The 16826-nt window shown below is 35.8% G+C and overlaps 2 protein-coding genes across 7 annotated transcripts in view; both read right to left on the minus strand.

The window, feature by feature from the left end:
- Positions 1-3705: 3705 nt before the first annotated feature.
- LOC117108974 (cell adhesion molecule 2-like) lies at positions 3706-6550 on the minus strand. The gene is made up of 2 exons (XM_033251180.1): positions 6021-6550; positions 3706-5089 (listed from the first exon to the last, which is right to left on the minus strand). Exons 1-2 carry the CDS (start codon positions 6260-6262, stop codon positions 4018-4020), a joined length of 1314 nt encoding a protein of 437 aa, XP_033107071.1. The 5' UTR covers positions 6263-6550; the 3' UTR covers positions 3706-4017.
- Positions 6551-12736: 6186 nt separating this feature from the next.
- LOC117108905 (biogenesis of lysosome-related organelles complex 1 subunit 3-like) overlaps positions 12737-16826 on the minus strand; it is a 5078-nt gene continuing 988 nt past the window's right edge. For 3 of the 6 annotated variants that reach the window (XM_033251084.1, XM_033251083.1, XM_033251082.1), the window contains exons 2-4: positions 15229-15448; positions 14410-14654; positions 12737-13662 (exon numbers count right to left, since the gene is read on the minus strand). In XM_033251084.1, coding sequence (XP_033106975.1) covers positions 13519-13662; positions 14410-14654; positions 15229-15436 — 597 coding nt within the window. In that variant the 5' untranslated portion in view covers positions 15437-15448 and the 3' untranslated portion in view covers positions 12737-13518. The remainder of the gene's footprint in view (positions 13663-14409; positions 14655-15228; positions 15449-16826) is intronic. The other 3 variants (XM_033251086.1, XM_033251087.1, XM_033251085.1) reach the window with 1 other exon arrangement.

Consider the following 16826-nt stretch of genomic DNA (forward strand, 5'->3'; position numbering starts at 1 on the left):
CTTTGGTTGTATTCGTTAGCTGTTTGTTGGGGTACGCTGGGGGTACGCTGGGGTCGATTTCAATTTTTGGACATGTTCAAAATGTTGAACGTATGACAACGTTCTGCTACATACGCTATGTATACGGTGAGCATTCGTTGTTTAAACGTTTCGCACGTTGGGTGCACGTCCAAACACGTTCAATCCCATCTGAAACGTTGCCATAGCAAATGCAAAACGTATTCATAGCGTTTAACTAATGAGTATCGAATGGCCAGCGAACACTCAGCGTATACCGACGTACATCAACGTTTGCAAGGCGTCAATACGTTAGGCATACGTGTGACATTCGCTGGGCATTCGTTACGCTGAACATTCGTTGGGCGAACGCTGCGAACGCGCTGTCATTCGTTAAATGGACGCTAGTTGTACGATGAGCATTCGTTTCTCATTCGTGGGGCGTTCGTCTTTCACGCAAAAATGTTATTTTTTTGCCAAAAAAAGTGAGCGTATTTGAGCGTATCGGGACTTAGAAAAAAAAATGAGAACGCTCGGCATACGTTAGGTCTATTCGCTACTATGTGACAGGGCCATTTATAGGAGAGCCACTTTATAGTGGCAATCGACAGGTAATGTACATATTTTTTCCATGTTTTCTCTTATATTACTTTAACCTGGATATAGAATAAATTTTTAAAAATCAGGAGCCCTAAATTTGACAAAATTAAAAGTAAATGGGGGATAACAGAATATTACATTTTGAGTCTGACGGTGTCATTTCCCATCATCTACCAGTGCCATAAACATAAAAACTTCCTACCTCAGCCCCAACCAGGGTGTGGTTGAGGTAGTATAAATCCCTTTCTGTAAAATTTAGACCTATTGTCTGTACCCCTCCCCTCCTGTCTGCCGAATTCTAGATCCAAGATGTCGTAATTTGGCGAATCATCTTCTATCCATAATCTTATTGGCGGAATATCAACCATGAGTCGCCAAAAATTGTACACACTGAAAATTAAATGGGGATGGCGATAAAAGAAAATTACCTTCAAATTTCGAGTCTGACAGTGCAATTTCCGGCCATCTAGAAATGACATAGGCCCAGACATAAAAATGTCTATGTAAAAAAAAAAATGCCACTAAATTTTAAAATTTCGATGCATATCAATGTTATATTGGACATTAGCGCTACTCACTTTATCTATTCTGAAAATGTTGTTCCCCATTCCCACCCAACCCCCGCCATTATTGCTTCATGTAATTTGCTATTGTTACATTCCTGATGTAAGTATCTCTAGGCCTACCTGTTGCACTTGATATCGTTAGAAGCAGGATGTTCTTCCCTAACGACGCGTTTCCTACCAGATATCCGTTACAACATGGAGCTACGTGGTTAAACTAACACCGGGTCTGAGTTTATAGCTTCATGGTTCATTCATTTATTCGGCCAAAAGATTACAGCAAAACAAAAACAAAACCAAAACACATGCAAAGATAAAAATGACAGAAAAAGTATTGGGAAACATTAACAAACATTGGCCAGGATAGCCCATATATAATATTACTTGTTGGTTTCCTGAACAGTTTTAGACAAATGATTAAATTAAATTAAATAGGCCTACTGAAAGATAGTGATATAATGAATAATGTCTATAGTTTCTATAATTCGAGAGAACAAATTTGTCTTCAAAACAGTGCCGATGTATCATAGACATAACAATGGCCTACATTAATATTATATAGGCCTATTTCAAGTACAAACATTTATAATTATGTTACAATCATTGTGTATATAAGTATCAATGTTTATAATTAAGCAATTTTGTAGTCTGAACAGCACATGCCAATTTCCAATATTAATCGAGATAAGCCTATGTTAGGTGCATTGCTGTGTACATACATTGAACTGGTACAGCAGAGGTCCCAAGTCTCCCGGAACTCGGGAGAGTCTCCCTGAAACCATAGAGAATCTGTTCTATTTTCTCTATGCTGAAACCTAGATAAGACGGTCTCCCGCACTCCCGCAAGCAAGCAAGATCCTCTCGAAAATTAACCCATCTCTGCAAATTCATAATACTGTATTGCATGTTTTCACTGCTTTATTATCAATTTTCTCAGGGAAGTCAGTGCCGATGGGTATCATTATGCGCAGAAAAATAAAATCAAATGTCATAAAGAAGCTCACTAACCAGATAAGTGGCAGATTCAGGGGAGGGGGAAGCCGGCCCGAGTCCCCTAAATATTTGAAAATTATGAAAAAACTCGGTAGAATTTAAAATTATATTCGAATTTAAGTGAGAGGGCCATTTCCGGGCATCTAGAGGTGCCATAATCATAAATTGTCTTATCTCAGCTCCAACCACGGTAGCAGTGGCGAATTTTAAGGGGGAGGGGGAAAACTTTACTGGTTTTTATAAAAAAAAAAACAGTGGTTATTTCTAGTGCACATCCCTTTTCGTGCTTTTGTTTGTATGTAGGCCCTAATTGTATTTTATCATTTTATTAATATTATTACATGGCACTACTATATTCAAGTATATGTTGTAATTAAGTTAGCTATGTGTAACTTTAACTTATAAGATCGTTTAACTAACTTTTGTATTAGACTTGTAATTTGTTATATGGAAGCGCCGCTGTTGTATGTTTGTGCCACTGTTTAAAAAGTGAGAGCCAAATAAAAGCTGAAAACTGAACAAAATGTGTGTATGTTTGTTTATGTGGATTGACATTGATATGAGCATGCGCAGTTCAGACTACGAAATGCTTATTGTAAGACGACTTGAATTTAAATGTTATTTACAAGAGCTGTGTGAAATAATGCCCATGTATATTTTTGTCTTCCGTGTGTGTATTGTGTAATAATGTGCGGCCAGTGTTCATACTGAAATGTAGCGAGCACATCGGGTTGAGTAAAGCTTGGCTTCCATAATATTGCTGCTATGTTGTTAGCGTTTCAACTGCAAGCGCCACACTGCGTAGCTGCCTCCGACGCAAATCGGGTAGGCTCCTGATGAGACTGACCAACCAGCGTCACAGAAACACTCGGCGAGAGTGTGCAGCTAATTTATGGGTTGGGGCTTAACTGTTACTAGGCAATGGATCTTTCTGACGTACTAAACAAATTTAACAACTGACCAATCAGAACAGATCCAGGAATTTCCAAATTCAATTACAAACACACGTGTGTGCGTATGTTTTTGCAATGCCATTCTGTGGTACCTTTGCAACAATATGCAAGGGGGGGGGGGCAGAGCACAATGGAAAGGCTGGTCCCTGGGAAACATAACATATAGGCGTTCCTACATAAGTTATTATGTTTACCCTTACCCTTCCAGCATATCTAGAAGGCCGGATCTTCGATCAATAATGATAATAATAGGCATACACCTTATAATCATGATGATAATAATATTGATAATGATGATTTAAAATGTATATGAAATAAGAATAGATTATTGTTATTACCCTTAATATTCCCATCATCGCATTTTTAGTATTATCATAAAATATCAGATAGCTGGTCTCTAATATTTATAAATTGTGTTGGCTCATATCTATATTGTGAATGAAACGTGCTTTTTTCAAATACAATCTTTAAAAAAACAATTAAAAAAAAACAATTATATTGCTGGTGTAAGGCACAAATTCAGCGTGAAGTGAATTGTTCCAATAATATCAATAATAATAACCGGAACCTTATGAATGAAACCAAAAACAAAATGCCAAAATTTGGTAACGGTAATTTATTTCAACAAAAGATTCACAATCGATAACATAACAAAATTAAAATTATTATACGATGCCTCAATCATTAATGCAAAGGACCATCGTTTAACATTTTTCAAGGTGGTTTAGTGATTTACGCTTATCATTAATTATCATGTCATTACAAATTGATAATACATAAATGTTTCTAAAAAAATTAATTAAGAAATTAAAGAGTACCCTCTTATAATACCACATATAATAGTAATTCAAACGGGTAGATATTTTATATTATCAAAAAAATTAGCAAATCAAAAGAAATGAATGAATGAATTATTTTTCGAAGGCTTTATTATCCATAGGTGGTCCGACACCAAATGACGCCATGGACTTTTGAGTGTGCTCGTGGACGGGGAAGAACCAGGAGCGAAGAACACCAACGTAACGACTGCGCATCGAAAAATTCTCACCGTTCTCATCTTGTCCCTCAAGTTTTTTCGCTGCTCGTCGAATAGTGACGATGCCAACGAAGATGACAACTAGGAGAACAAGCGCGATAATACCCATGGTTGCACCAACAATTGCGCTGCTTGAAACACCCGAGTCTCTTGGTTCCAGGTGTTCATCGTCGAGATCGAGTACTATGGTGTTTGGTTCCTTCGTCGGCGCTCTGGTTGGAGCCGCTATAACATTTATCACGGCAAATTCCGACGTCAAGATTCCTCCGAAGTATTTGACTTTGCATTCGACACTTTTCCCGTTATCTTCCACGGAAGCGTCAGCTATTTCCAATATGGCGTTGTTTCCAAACGAATCACGTATGATGATACGTTCGTCCCCATGCCTAACCTCATTACCATCGATATACCAAGAGAACTCTGGAGTCGAAATATATTGGGCACTGCAGATGAATGTAGCAGTTGTTTGTGGGATGATAGCCTCCAACCCTGTAATCTTCACCGCTGGTTCACCATTGTTGAGCTTAAAGGGTCCAACGGAGCAAGTCCGTGGGGTACTCCATAGCATATGTTCTCCCTGGCACGTGAAGATAGCTTGGTCATCGTTCTCTGTCACGGTCCAAGTATGGGTGTTGCTTACCTCGCTAGGTTCAGTCAAATCAAAATCTCGAAGCCATTTCAGGACAGTTGCAGGAGAACCTCCGTTCGATTGACACGAGAAAGTGACCTCTTCTCCGACACTTACGTGGAGGCCAGTGGTAGTGCTGCACTCTGGATAATCTTTCTCTGGTGCGGCCAAGACTTGCAAGGTTGCCTTCTCGGACTCAAGACCATTCTCACCACCCAGTACAATGCATTGGAAGACACCAGCGTCTTGAGGTTGGACATTGCTGATATGAAGGCTGTAACCATAGTAACCGGTTGTTTCTGAAGGAATTACAGTATACCTGGGCAAAACAAAACAAAAATTAATTACACAAACTGGGTAAATAAAGTAATAAAACAGATTTGATGGAGACCTTTGGCTCTGTTTTCTAACACCCATATGTATTTTCTCACCAAACGTGTAAAGAAAAAGCCCTCACGTAACATACTGCGCCATGGCATTGCTTACGTCGTCGTCAATTTTATATCGTTAGTGTTTTTTTGTTGTTGTAATATATTTTCTCACCAAATGTGTAAAGAAAAAAACCACACCCAACAAGTCATTGCTTACGACATCGGCACTTTTACAGTATGTGAAATACATGTCGGTAGTGACTTTTGTTGTTTTAGTAAATGCCTTGCTCTATCGTAGCAGCATAATGAAATGCTACATAGAGCATTGCTCTTTTGTAGTATAAACAACATCAAATATTATTAAAGAAATTTTAATCAATCCATCAATATTATATAGGGGGCCTTGATTATTAAAAAAAAAACAAAAAAACAAAAAAACAAAAAAAAAACGACATGCGCAGACGATAGATCAATATGGCAATATCTACATATTCATTATTGTTCATATTTATAGGTAATTGCTATTAGTATTACTTCTATCTTGTTATCAAAATATACAAGTCATACCGGTACAGTGTAAATCAATAAATCAATTTAGTAAGAACATTTTTGGTCTTTTAATAGAGTTTTGGCGCTATTTTAAAATGACATGATTCTCCGCCAGGGCAAGCAAACGACTGTTCTTTTAGTCTTTAAATTGGTGTTCCTATTTTAGAGTTTTCACTGTATAAAAAAGTAAGCCCTACTTACTGTATGTCAAAGGCCTATCGTAATAGGATGTAGAAATGTATAGGCCTATGTGTCGCTGCATACTTTAATTAATATGAAATATAATTGAATAAACCTAAAGGTATAACTACATTATGGAGCAACTTTTACCTTGCATATCTACCGGAGTCATCGTCATCAACAACGTGGGAAAGTGGGCTGTACTCTTGGGTAATGAGGACGGAGTCCTTCACCCACAAATGGCTGCCGTGTCCCGAATTTAGAACACAGTTCAAAGTCACCTCTCCTCCTACATAAGCGGTTGTATCTTTCGGCTCCGAGATGAATTGCTGAGCAAACGATACGGATAGACACAGAAGCAGCAACCCAAGATGTCGATATCTAAAAGGCATCTTTAACAGAGGCTCTCGTCGCAGTGTCTTTAGATAGTACTTTGCCCAACGAAAATGGAATCGGCGTAAACTGTTGTGGTGCGATTTGGGCGTTGGTAATTTGCATTTGTGACTAAGTATTGGGATATTGTGTTCCAAACAGCTCAATTATCGCCAATGAATAGGGTAAGCGATGCGTATGCCTCATTATTTGCAAAAGAAAGACATCGGCAGTTCCCATTGGACGGCACGAGTCAAGCATGAAGAACTCACCAGATCATCTCGACCCTTGCCGACTACCTTGTACCATGAGGTATCAAGAGCAAGAACACACATATTTATAAGGTGAAAACCGGAAATACAACCTTCAAACAAAAATCAACAATTTAATAGAAAATCGAAGTGCGGTTTAAAAATGAAAAGAACAAAGAGGAGAATTTTGTATATAGTACAGTACCGGTGATCACAACAGGAATTGTTTGCAGCAGCCGCAAGGCAATTAATATACAAAAGGATCAATAACTCTATAGAAATACTGCAGGCCACACTTCTCTAATAGTTTATATCATTGTTGAACTAGAATTAAAAAACCTCAACCAAGCCACATTATTAAATATATAATATATAAAACATCTGGAAAATACATTTATTGGCAAATTCAATCCATTCTGTGGTCAGAGTATTGTTTTCAAAAGGTTGAATTAACACTCAGTGTTATTTTGAAAAATGCACCAAAACGATAAAAACAAACAGGCCTACCTTAATAATATTAGATGTTTGTCTAAGGACTCAGCAGTTGATCAGACTTTGTTTACTTTTAAAACATTGGTGGGGGAGGGGGACCGACTGGGACCCCCATTGAATCCGCCTATGGTTATACCATAGAGAAAATATAACTATTTTCTCTATGGTTATACTGCACACGTTTCAGCCTGAATTTTAAAAAGTATCATGACCTATTATTGTCCCAGGCGACTATGGCATTCATTTATGAAATACCTGTACAAAACATTAAACAAAGCATTATATGAAAAACAAAGGATTATGATAATTGAATAAAATTGTAGCAAAGAATAACCGGTTAGGCCATAATCTTTGAGCCAGAAGAGAGGGTTTGAGACTGGTCGCGACTAAGCACCCAGAGCCAGGGCACATGTAGCGACCCAGAAGCTCCAGCTCAACAAAACAATAATGAAACGAGGTTTATATCCAAATACAATTAGGAACTTTGTGATAGAGTGTTTAATCATAGACAATGACGGTAAACACCACGTGAATGTTATTGAATGATGTTGCATGCTGGTGATGGCTTTAGTTTTATGACAGTCCAGGGCACTCCGGGAAAACAGACTTATAGTCATAGACGTCAATGGTCCAGATATAGCTACGCTTTTCTCACAAAAAAAAAAAAATAAATAAAATAAAAAAGTAAAAACAGCATCAAAAATAAAATGCATAAATCATGAATATTTAGGCATATAAATAGTCAGGGCTCTGTATATCAAACAAGTCAAGATTGCTTTGCCACACGCGTCAAGCTGAAATCGGTCACACCATATTGTTGGTGATGATGTTGTTCTGCTGAGAAGTAAATTAAACATCTCCACCTCGGCTGTTCTGCTGCTCTGCTTATGTTTCTGATTAGTTCTTTCTAGTCAGGTCTGATTTTTGCTGTTTTCTTTAATGAGTTTAATTACCCTTGTAAAATTTTTTGGAGGCTTCATTGCGGTGCTTATTCGAGAGCGGTGCTTTTTCAACAAATATTGGCGTGGTGCTTTTCCTGTCCGTTCCCATGTTACTTATGTCACGTATTCCCATATTTCCGTACCTAACATAGGCCCTACATCATCGCAAATAAACGTTTAGAATGCAATTTTGTCATTTACCATTAGAACACTGTATAAGCCTACATTGTTTTTAAAACCCTGTTTCGCAAAGTGTTTCATAACACACAGTACAATATGTACACTAATAAAATAATCTAGGCAATTACTGTCTCTTATACACATCTAGATGTGTATAAGAGACAGGAATTACAGTATACCTGGGCAAAACAAAACAAAAATTAATTACACAAACTGGGTAAATAAAGTAATAAAACAGATTTGATGGAGACCTTTGGCTCTGTTTTCTAACACCCATATGTATTTTCTCACCAAACGTGTAAAGAAAAAGCCCTCACGTAACATACTGCGCCATGGCATTGCTTACGTCGTCGTCAATTTTATATCGTTAGTGTTTTTTTGTTGTTGTAATATATTTTCTCACCAAATGTGTAAAGAAAAAAACCACACCCAACAAGTCATTGCTTACGACATCGGCACTTTTACAGTATGTGAAATACATGTCGGTAGTGACTTTTGTTGTTTTAGTAAATGCCTTGCTCTATCGTAGCAGCTTTGCTCTCTTCGCTCTCTACTTGTTACCCTACTCTCGCCACTCCCGGGGCCGTGTCGCAAGTTTTTCAATGTTATGTAAGGAGGTCAAAAGTGGCTACTAGCAAGTTTATTCGCATTGGATTATTGGTTTGTACATTTTTATTGCTTAGCACTAACAGGAAACACTTGGACACAACCTCATTGGTGACTGACTTTCCTTAATACAGGTATATCACTTCATGGTCCTTCAATTCAGACTGGTTTGCACTTTACTTCCTTGTGAAAACACTTCTTTGTATACTGGTACAGTATTTATTTTGGGACAAAAAAATAGACAACAATAAGAATGCTGAAGAGGATTTTTTTTAAACAGCTAGGTTTAAAGGGATTTTTGTTACCGATAGACAATTTTAACATTCCAATAATTTAATAAGCTTATGCGCGCCGCTCTAAAACCTCCAAGAACTTTAAGATTATTGGTTTGTACATTTTTATTGCTTAGCACTAACAGGAAACACTTGGACACAACTTCATAAGTGACTGACTTTCCTTAATATATCACTTCATGGGCCTTCAATGACTGGTTTGCACTTTACTTCCTTGTGAAAACACTTCTTTGTATACTGGTATTTATTTTGGGACAAAAAATAGACAATAATAAGAATGCTGAATAGGATTTTTTTTTACACAGATATAAGGGATTTTTGTTACCGATAGACAATTTTAACATTCCAATAATTTGTATAAGCTTATGCGCGCCGCTCTAAAGCTTCCAGAACGTTAAGGGTAATACTGCCACCCCGAAAAACTAAGAAAAACCTAAAAAAATCAGTATCTCGAATAGCTGATTTAGAAGAATCATATAAGTTATTAACTTTAAAATAGGAACAGATCGATTTGCTACCAAACATTATAATACAAAACTCCTAAATTCATCAGCCAATTTGAAGGTCTATTCAAAAGCATACACCAAGGCATTATTTTGCCTACATGTCCTTTAAAGCCCCATTCCCGGAAAAATTTCGGTTGTTAAGAAAAATCTAATTTTTGTATAATGTTATAAAGATTTATAAATATTATACGGAATTGCTAGTTTAATTTAGACATTCCTAAGAATGAAAAAAAATGTGAAATAAGACTGAAATTTGATTTTTTGTGTTCCACACAAAAATAAATGCTTGATTTTGCGATAGGTCGTAAGAAGAAATATCGTAGGCGCCGAAAACATTAGCCTACCCAACGCTGCTAGGCTAGACCTAGCCTTACCTCGATTTAGGTTCTGTTATCACACAAAGAAACGGCCGACATGATATTTTCCGTTGCTGTAATGACACTTGCGAAATATAATATTTCATAGGAATTATTTCAAATTTGTTAAAAAAACAGCACGGCACTTTTCTCTAAACAGTGTCTATGGTCAAAGCATTTTGAAGCAAAAATCTCAACCACCAGGACCCCTCCCCGCTCGGTTCTTGCATTTCGCATGGCCCTATCCAGATTTTTTTCTCAGAAATTTCCCCTGTATGGAATTATATTTTAAATTTTTTTAGCTCATGACAGAGACAGTGTACAGCATCTTTAACGAGAGTCGCGGCACTTTGGGTCATTTATGTTAATGTAAAACAATGTTGTTCAATTTTTGTTTTAAAACACTGTGTCATGGCGACCTAATTGACATTAGGCATATGTGTATTGAGCTAAACCAAATATGCTTTCTTTTATATTTATATGCAAATTATTAACTGTTCATTGAAAATAGGCGATTATTTTTCGATGCATATTTTTTTAAAGTTATTTGATCATATCATCAATTTAAATGATGTACCGGTTGGCCTATTCAGTGTTCTCATTGTTCATTTTTCTGGTCGTTTTTCCAGCAACAACTGTATATCTTTTGAAGCATTAATCACATCATGAAAATATGAATCAAGTTATTGTTCTAAATTTCAACTTAGTCATCGTATGAGACGATAATGAACTATAAATAACCGGATCTGTTTAAACGAAGAGAATCGAGATTACCATGGTACTGTACTGTATTGGTAGTTAAGTGCTTATCTTTCAAAGTTATAATCCTGATTCTTTGATCGAGTTTTCCTGTTGAAAGGGATGTAGATTAGATTGTCTGCCGGTGTATTTAAATATTTCGGTGTGAGCATAAAATCGCTCTTCCTTCCTCATTCATTCGGATCACTTTAAAGAGGCACTCTCAGTAGGCCTATATGACGTGCAGTAGTAGACAACCAATAAAATGCGTCTGGGACCCATAAAGATTATACAATGATGGTTTCATGTACAGTATGTGTCAGAATAAAGGAATGTGAACATTACCTTGCTGGCACGTTAAATAGACTTAAAGAAATCGAATATGGGACGCCAATTAAATTTGGTATGGCGCGCACTAAAAAGTGATTAACACAAATTAGGGCATGTACTCCAGGCTAGTCACCAAATAATGGTAATACATTCCGAAAACGTTGAGGTAATGCCTAACAAACACAACAAAAGGGGCCACCATCTTTTATCAGTAAAACCCAATTATAAAATGCATACAGCAATAATTCAAAATCTCTTCACTTTCTGGTTTTTTTTTCTTGAGGAAAATATGGTGGAAAGAAAGTAGTGATGAAATATTAGCAGCCATCGATGTCTGTATAAAATATGTCAAAACATTGTGGAGTTTTGATAACAACCGACAACTCATTTGTAAGGTGTGTATTTAGTAAACAGATATTTATATAACATACAATGTGCATAGAGTAAATATCTATATTATAAACCACTGGTAAGAGGCACCAAATGTACTTTCATTATTTAACAACATTATATACATATAATTCATTATTTAATATATAATAACATTTCATTATATATATTTAATTAGTTTTGCTTCCAACAATTATATATAAATATTTGGTGGAGCGACTTTCCTTATTTATAAATAATACAATGTTAAAACAATTATATATAAATAACGACTATGAGAAAAATCATTATTTAGACAATAACTTTCGGCACTTCAATTATTTATAAATAATGTTTTGCTACTTTAAAGTATTTATAAATAATGAAAATCGCTCCACCAATTATTTATATATAATTGTTGGAGGCAAATATAATTATATGTATATAATGAACAAATGTTGAATTATATATTTAAATAATAAATTATAAGTATATAATTTTGTTAAAATAATGAAGTACATTTTTCGGGCCTCATACACAGGTGGGCAAAATGCAACCTTCGGGTCACCTATGGCAGTTCTGTTGCAGCCCACCTACCATCGTAGGCTACACAACACCTTATTTTACCCCCCTACTGTACATCAATAATCAGTCATGGAAATAAGTTTTAACTTTGTGTTATTCTCGGAATTCTGTTTTATCATGTTGTTGTATTGTATTATATTGTATAAGTTCCTTAAGTCAATCAAGTCAAAATGCAATATTAAACTCAGCTTAAAAGCAGTTTGAAAGCAGTGCATCAAGTTCTTCTGTAAAGTTTGCATGCGGCCCTCAAAAATTAACTTTGGCTCTGTGACCCACGTTTATGCCCCCCCTGTTATAAACCAACCTAAAAACATTCAAATTGACTTTATTACACACATTATAAGAAGTCAGATAAGACCAACTTCAAATGATCTGTTCACAATAAAAATGTTTTAACAAACCTGTGATTTGCTCACTTACGTTATGACATCATCACGCCCATATATGGGAAATCACAAATATTTAATTATACCATAAAAGTTGGTTGGACTGGTACTGGTACTGGCATCTATAATGCGCTTCTTCCTTGCGGTTATAGAGCGCAGTTCCTTTCCCTGGTCATTGGGTCCACATGCTAAGTGTTGCTGCTGGTAATCAGCGCAGGAGCAGGCAACCCATTTATACTCCTGGGTGGAGATGCAGATAAAGTGTCTTGCTCAAGAACACAAGCGAAATGCACAGCGAGGGATTGAAAACCCGACCTCGAGGTTGGGAAACCAAACCATTCCTGGTGCGCCAAACCGCTTCTACAGTGCTTTATAGTTCTACTCTTTACCATCAATTGCAATACCTCATTAAATAAATCCTTTGCACATACAGTATTAGAAAAAACACCAAACTTAACACATTCATGTTTTAGAGGTAAATTTAATACAAGTTTTCTTGTAGTTTGAACTGCACAGAAATATAGTGAATATGCCTAATTATATTCATTGAGCTTTGACATAGTCATGCACAGTGAGGGCTTACATAGGCTACACTGATGCCCTCAATATTTGTATGTTTTTTTGTAATAATTTTATTGAGACTGTTGCATTGTAAGACTTTCCTTCATAAAATAATTGTATTTCAAAACACCAAGAATGTGTATATATGTCACTAGATTCTGTGTTTTTAATCTTCTATAATCAAATATATTATATATTTCTATGTTTAAATTAACGGATTTTAAGCTATTTCATAGGAAGCACCTATAGTGGAACTTTATGCAAATCTCCGCCCCTTGGATACTGTTGCTAAGGTCCCACAAAAACAATAGCGTAAATGTACATAAAAATGTGTGTTTGTCGCACAACACGAGTGTTTTTGGACATGCATATTCCTGGTGCTGTTCTGATTGATACTCCAGAAAGATCCATTCATTACCATGCCTCTTAGAAGGTTCGATTTTGCTGTGATTGCGAGAAAATTACCAAAAAGACACACAGCAAAACTGCTAAATCCTGGTTTATGAAGGCTAGCAGCATAACCACAAATGCCCTGGTATCCGAAGGCTAACTGCATTATGACAACAAATCTGTATGCAAAAAGCAACTGCTTTACTTCCGCAAAACTAGTGTTATGGAAACATACATCTGCGTATCAATGCAAATAGCACCCTCTATATATTGGTATAAATATTAGCACCACCTAAGAATCCACTTTAGCTGTATCTTGTCGATTCATTAGTGGAACCGTAAGTTTTGGAATGTTATTGTTTCCTTTAATAATGTCTAATTTTTCCTCCATAGATTTGAGATCATTTGAGAATATTCGTAGAGTATGACAAGCATCCTGGGCAAAAATAAAGAGAATTCAATTACATATTGAGTATGGAAAGCATTTTAAGCAAAAATGGAGAGAAAATCAGAGCACTATTCAATTTATTCATTTCCTGTTTGACTAAGTTTTCTTGATGAGTAAGATCTATACAGTACTTTAATTTTTTCAAAAAGAATTTATATTCAATTTAATATTCATTATATTACTATCATTGTTACAATTACATTTCGAAAACACTATCCTACTCATCATTGTATTATAATTAATATAAAGTATAAGAACAATAACAATCTTTACAGTAGTAGAGAAAAATCATGGAATATACTCTCATTATTTTATTATATAACACAGCCAAAAGGGTATTTTTAAAATATGATTTTCATCAGATGACGAGAGAGGTAGATCAAAATTCTAAAAATTACACCTTTGGCTTAGATATAAAACAACTTTTAATAAATAATAAAGTACAGTAATATTGATTACGTCCAGCATGCATTGATCAATGTTTGTAAAGAAGATCATGCAAAAAATAAATAATTTAGTGTAGTGGTACATATAGAGAAGAGGTAATTAATTTTGGGGTGAAAAGTCAAAGGACAAGGTCAAAGTCACAGTTGATTCAAAAATTTTCTTGGTGCATTCCTTTGGTATGTGAAAGCTTAGCTACTTCATTATTAAAATGATAATTAAATAAATATTAATAATAATGGTGACTGAATTAAAAGAAATTAAGAGAAACATGACTTTAAATTTACTTACTTGGATAACACTTTGGGTACGAGAAAGCTGCTGACTGGAGCTGGAAAGATCCTTACGAGCATTCTGAAAGGCTTGTGAGATTACCTCATTCATATCTCGATGCAGCGCTATGTTTCTCTCGCGGAGCTTCCTATGTAATAATGTATCATACTTTGGTAGGTCTCTTTCTAAATTTTTAACTTGTTCTTGCAAGTTTGCTAACTTTTCGTTTGTTTCTGCTGCGTTCAATCCTGGACCAGTTTCAACTATTAAAAAAAAAAATCTCAATCAAAACTACCAAGGCACTGCATTTGATATCAATATTATTCACCATTAATTGGCAATTCTGACCTTTCTACTCAACAAACTAAAATATAATAACGCTATGCAAGTCACCTGCGTCCTTAGCCAAGGCACTTTATCTACATTTGTCTCTCTCCACCCTGGAGTAGTGGGTACCCGTGAGGATCTAATGCGAAGTGCTGATTCTAGCTACTCATGGAATTGTGCTCCCCAGAGAGCTAAGGATGAGTTCCATGGGTGTTTGATCCAGTGACCGGGGGTAATAATGTCAAGCACATACAGATTGTTGATTGCAATATGCACTACATAAATGTTGCATTATTATTATTATTAAATTGTTAATATTGTTTATACTTTTTAAGCGCTGAGACTCCAGTAAAGAGCGCTATATAAATGCCAAAATAATATTATTATTATTATAGACTTTATTATATTATTATCATGACCAGTAGCAGTCATAGTGGGGATCACAGTGAGGGGCAAAGAAGACGTTAATAATTTTGAAAATATGAATGAGTCATAAAATATTATGAGAACCTTTCAAATGTGGGAAGCTTCCAAGCTGAAGCTTTGACTCTTCATGCTCCCAGCTCAAGTTTGTAAGTTCATCTTCTTCATCATCTGTTTCAGGTGCTTCTCCAGGGACACGACTGTCATCTTCCACTGGAGCAGGCATTGCATCATCCGAGTCCGAGTCTGACTCCAAAGCTTCCCCCTGTACCACTGTTCTAATATTTGTAGTCATTTTAATCTGGCTCTGAAAAATAAAAACATGCAAAGTACCGACACAAATTTTTAAGGAACAGACCCATTTACTTCCAAACACACACAAACAGATTGTAAAATGTAAATGGTAATAATGTAGGTCTGAGTGATTAACTTATTAATAAACAAAATATAAGATTATTGTTGTAGTCAATGCTATGGTTTAACAGATGGCGATGGCGAGAATATATCAATCAAGTATGTCGTAACAAAGAGTTGTTGTGCAACTTTTATGTATTTTAATTATTTTTCTATATTAACTAAAATATGAGTGTATTTAAGGATCCTTTATCATAGCTGTATTTATACCGTTGTGACGATAAAGTTCTATCGTATCGTATCGTAAGAGGTGATTGGACCAGAAATAATAATTTGTCTATTCAAAAGTAATGTTATTTAGATAACTGCCAACCTCTATACTATAGCCATGATAAGCCCAAAAAACTCTTCCCTTGAACTCTACTACTACACCAGGAATGTTCATTCTGGGACCCTTACCAAGGCTCTTAATTAACCCCTTCGTTTGGAGTCCAAACTGTCTGTTGGACCACCCTGTCTGCAATTTTCTGGAGCCACACTGCTGTCAGATGGTCGGACCCTGCAAACAAGTATGTACCGCTGTTGCAACCATATCCAAACATCTGATCCAGGGTAAATTTAAGTGTACTCTCCTCAAAATACCAATTCAGCCCCGAAATGTCAACTAGGCTCCAAAATCATATTTCATTTCAATTTATATATTCTTATTAAGGGTTAAAAAAATAACGAAATCATTGAAACAGGATTTTCAAAAATGAATCAAACTATAGAAGGGGTCTAGGCTAACCCTCTTAATAAAAAAAAAAAAATTGGCGCTTAAATGCACATTAGTGCTCCACTCTAACCCTACCTTAACCGCAACTTCAGTCTTGCTATCTAGGCCTAGGCCTATGTATTGTTAAAAATTAGGGTTAGGCCTAGAGTGAAGTACTAAATAAAGTGCATTAGCGCTCAAAGACAACATATTAGTTACTAACAATGATTAACTTTTTTTTCAAATAGCCAGAACCCACATACTAATGCAAATATTAATGTATTTCGAACGTAATAATAGAAAAACAATCTGAATGCAGCACCCTACCTAGGCCTAGGCCTAGATCCCACCAACCAATAATGGAAAAAAAATAGAGAAATCATTTCATCCCACGTTTTTTCAGGCTATGTATTAATATATGAATATATTAATTATAATAATGTTGTATTATACACAGTCTGAGAAAATATTATAGCAACAACTGCTTACAAGACTCTACTTTTAAAGAATAAACCACCTGACATACCAGCTTGGCCTAGCTAGGCTACCTACCAGTTCTTTATTGTTTTTCTACAGG

The sequence above is a fragment of the Anneissia japonica genome, unplaced genomic scaffold (genome assembly GCF_011630105.1).
Source record: "Anneissia japonica isolate Jap-2015-1 unplaced genomic scaffold, ASM1163010v1 scaffold987_len1640505_cov201, whole genome shotgun sequence".
Classification (NCBI taxonomy): Eukaryota; Metazoa; Echinodermata; class Crinoidea; order Comatulida; family Comatulidae; genus Anneissia; species Anneissia japonica.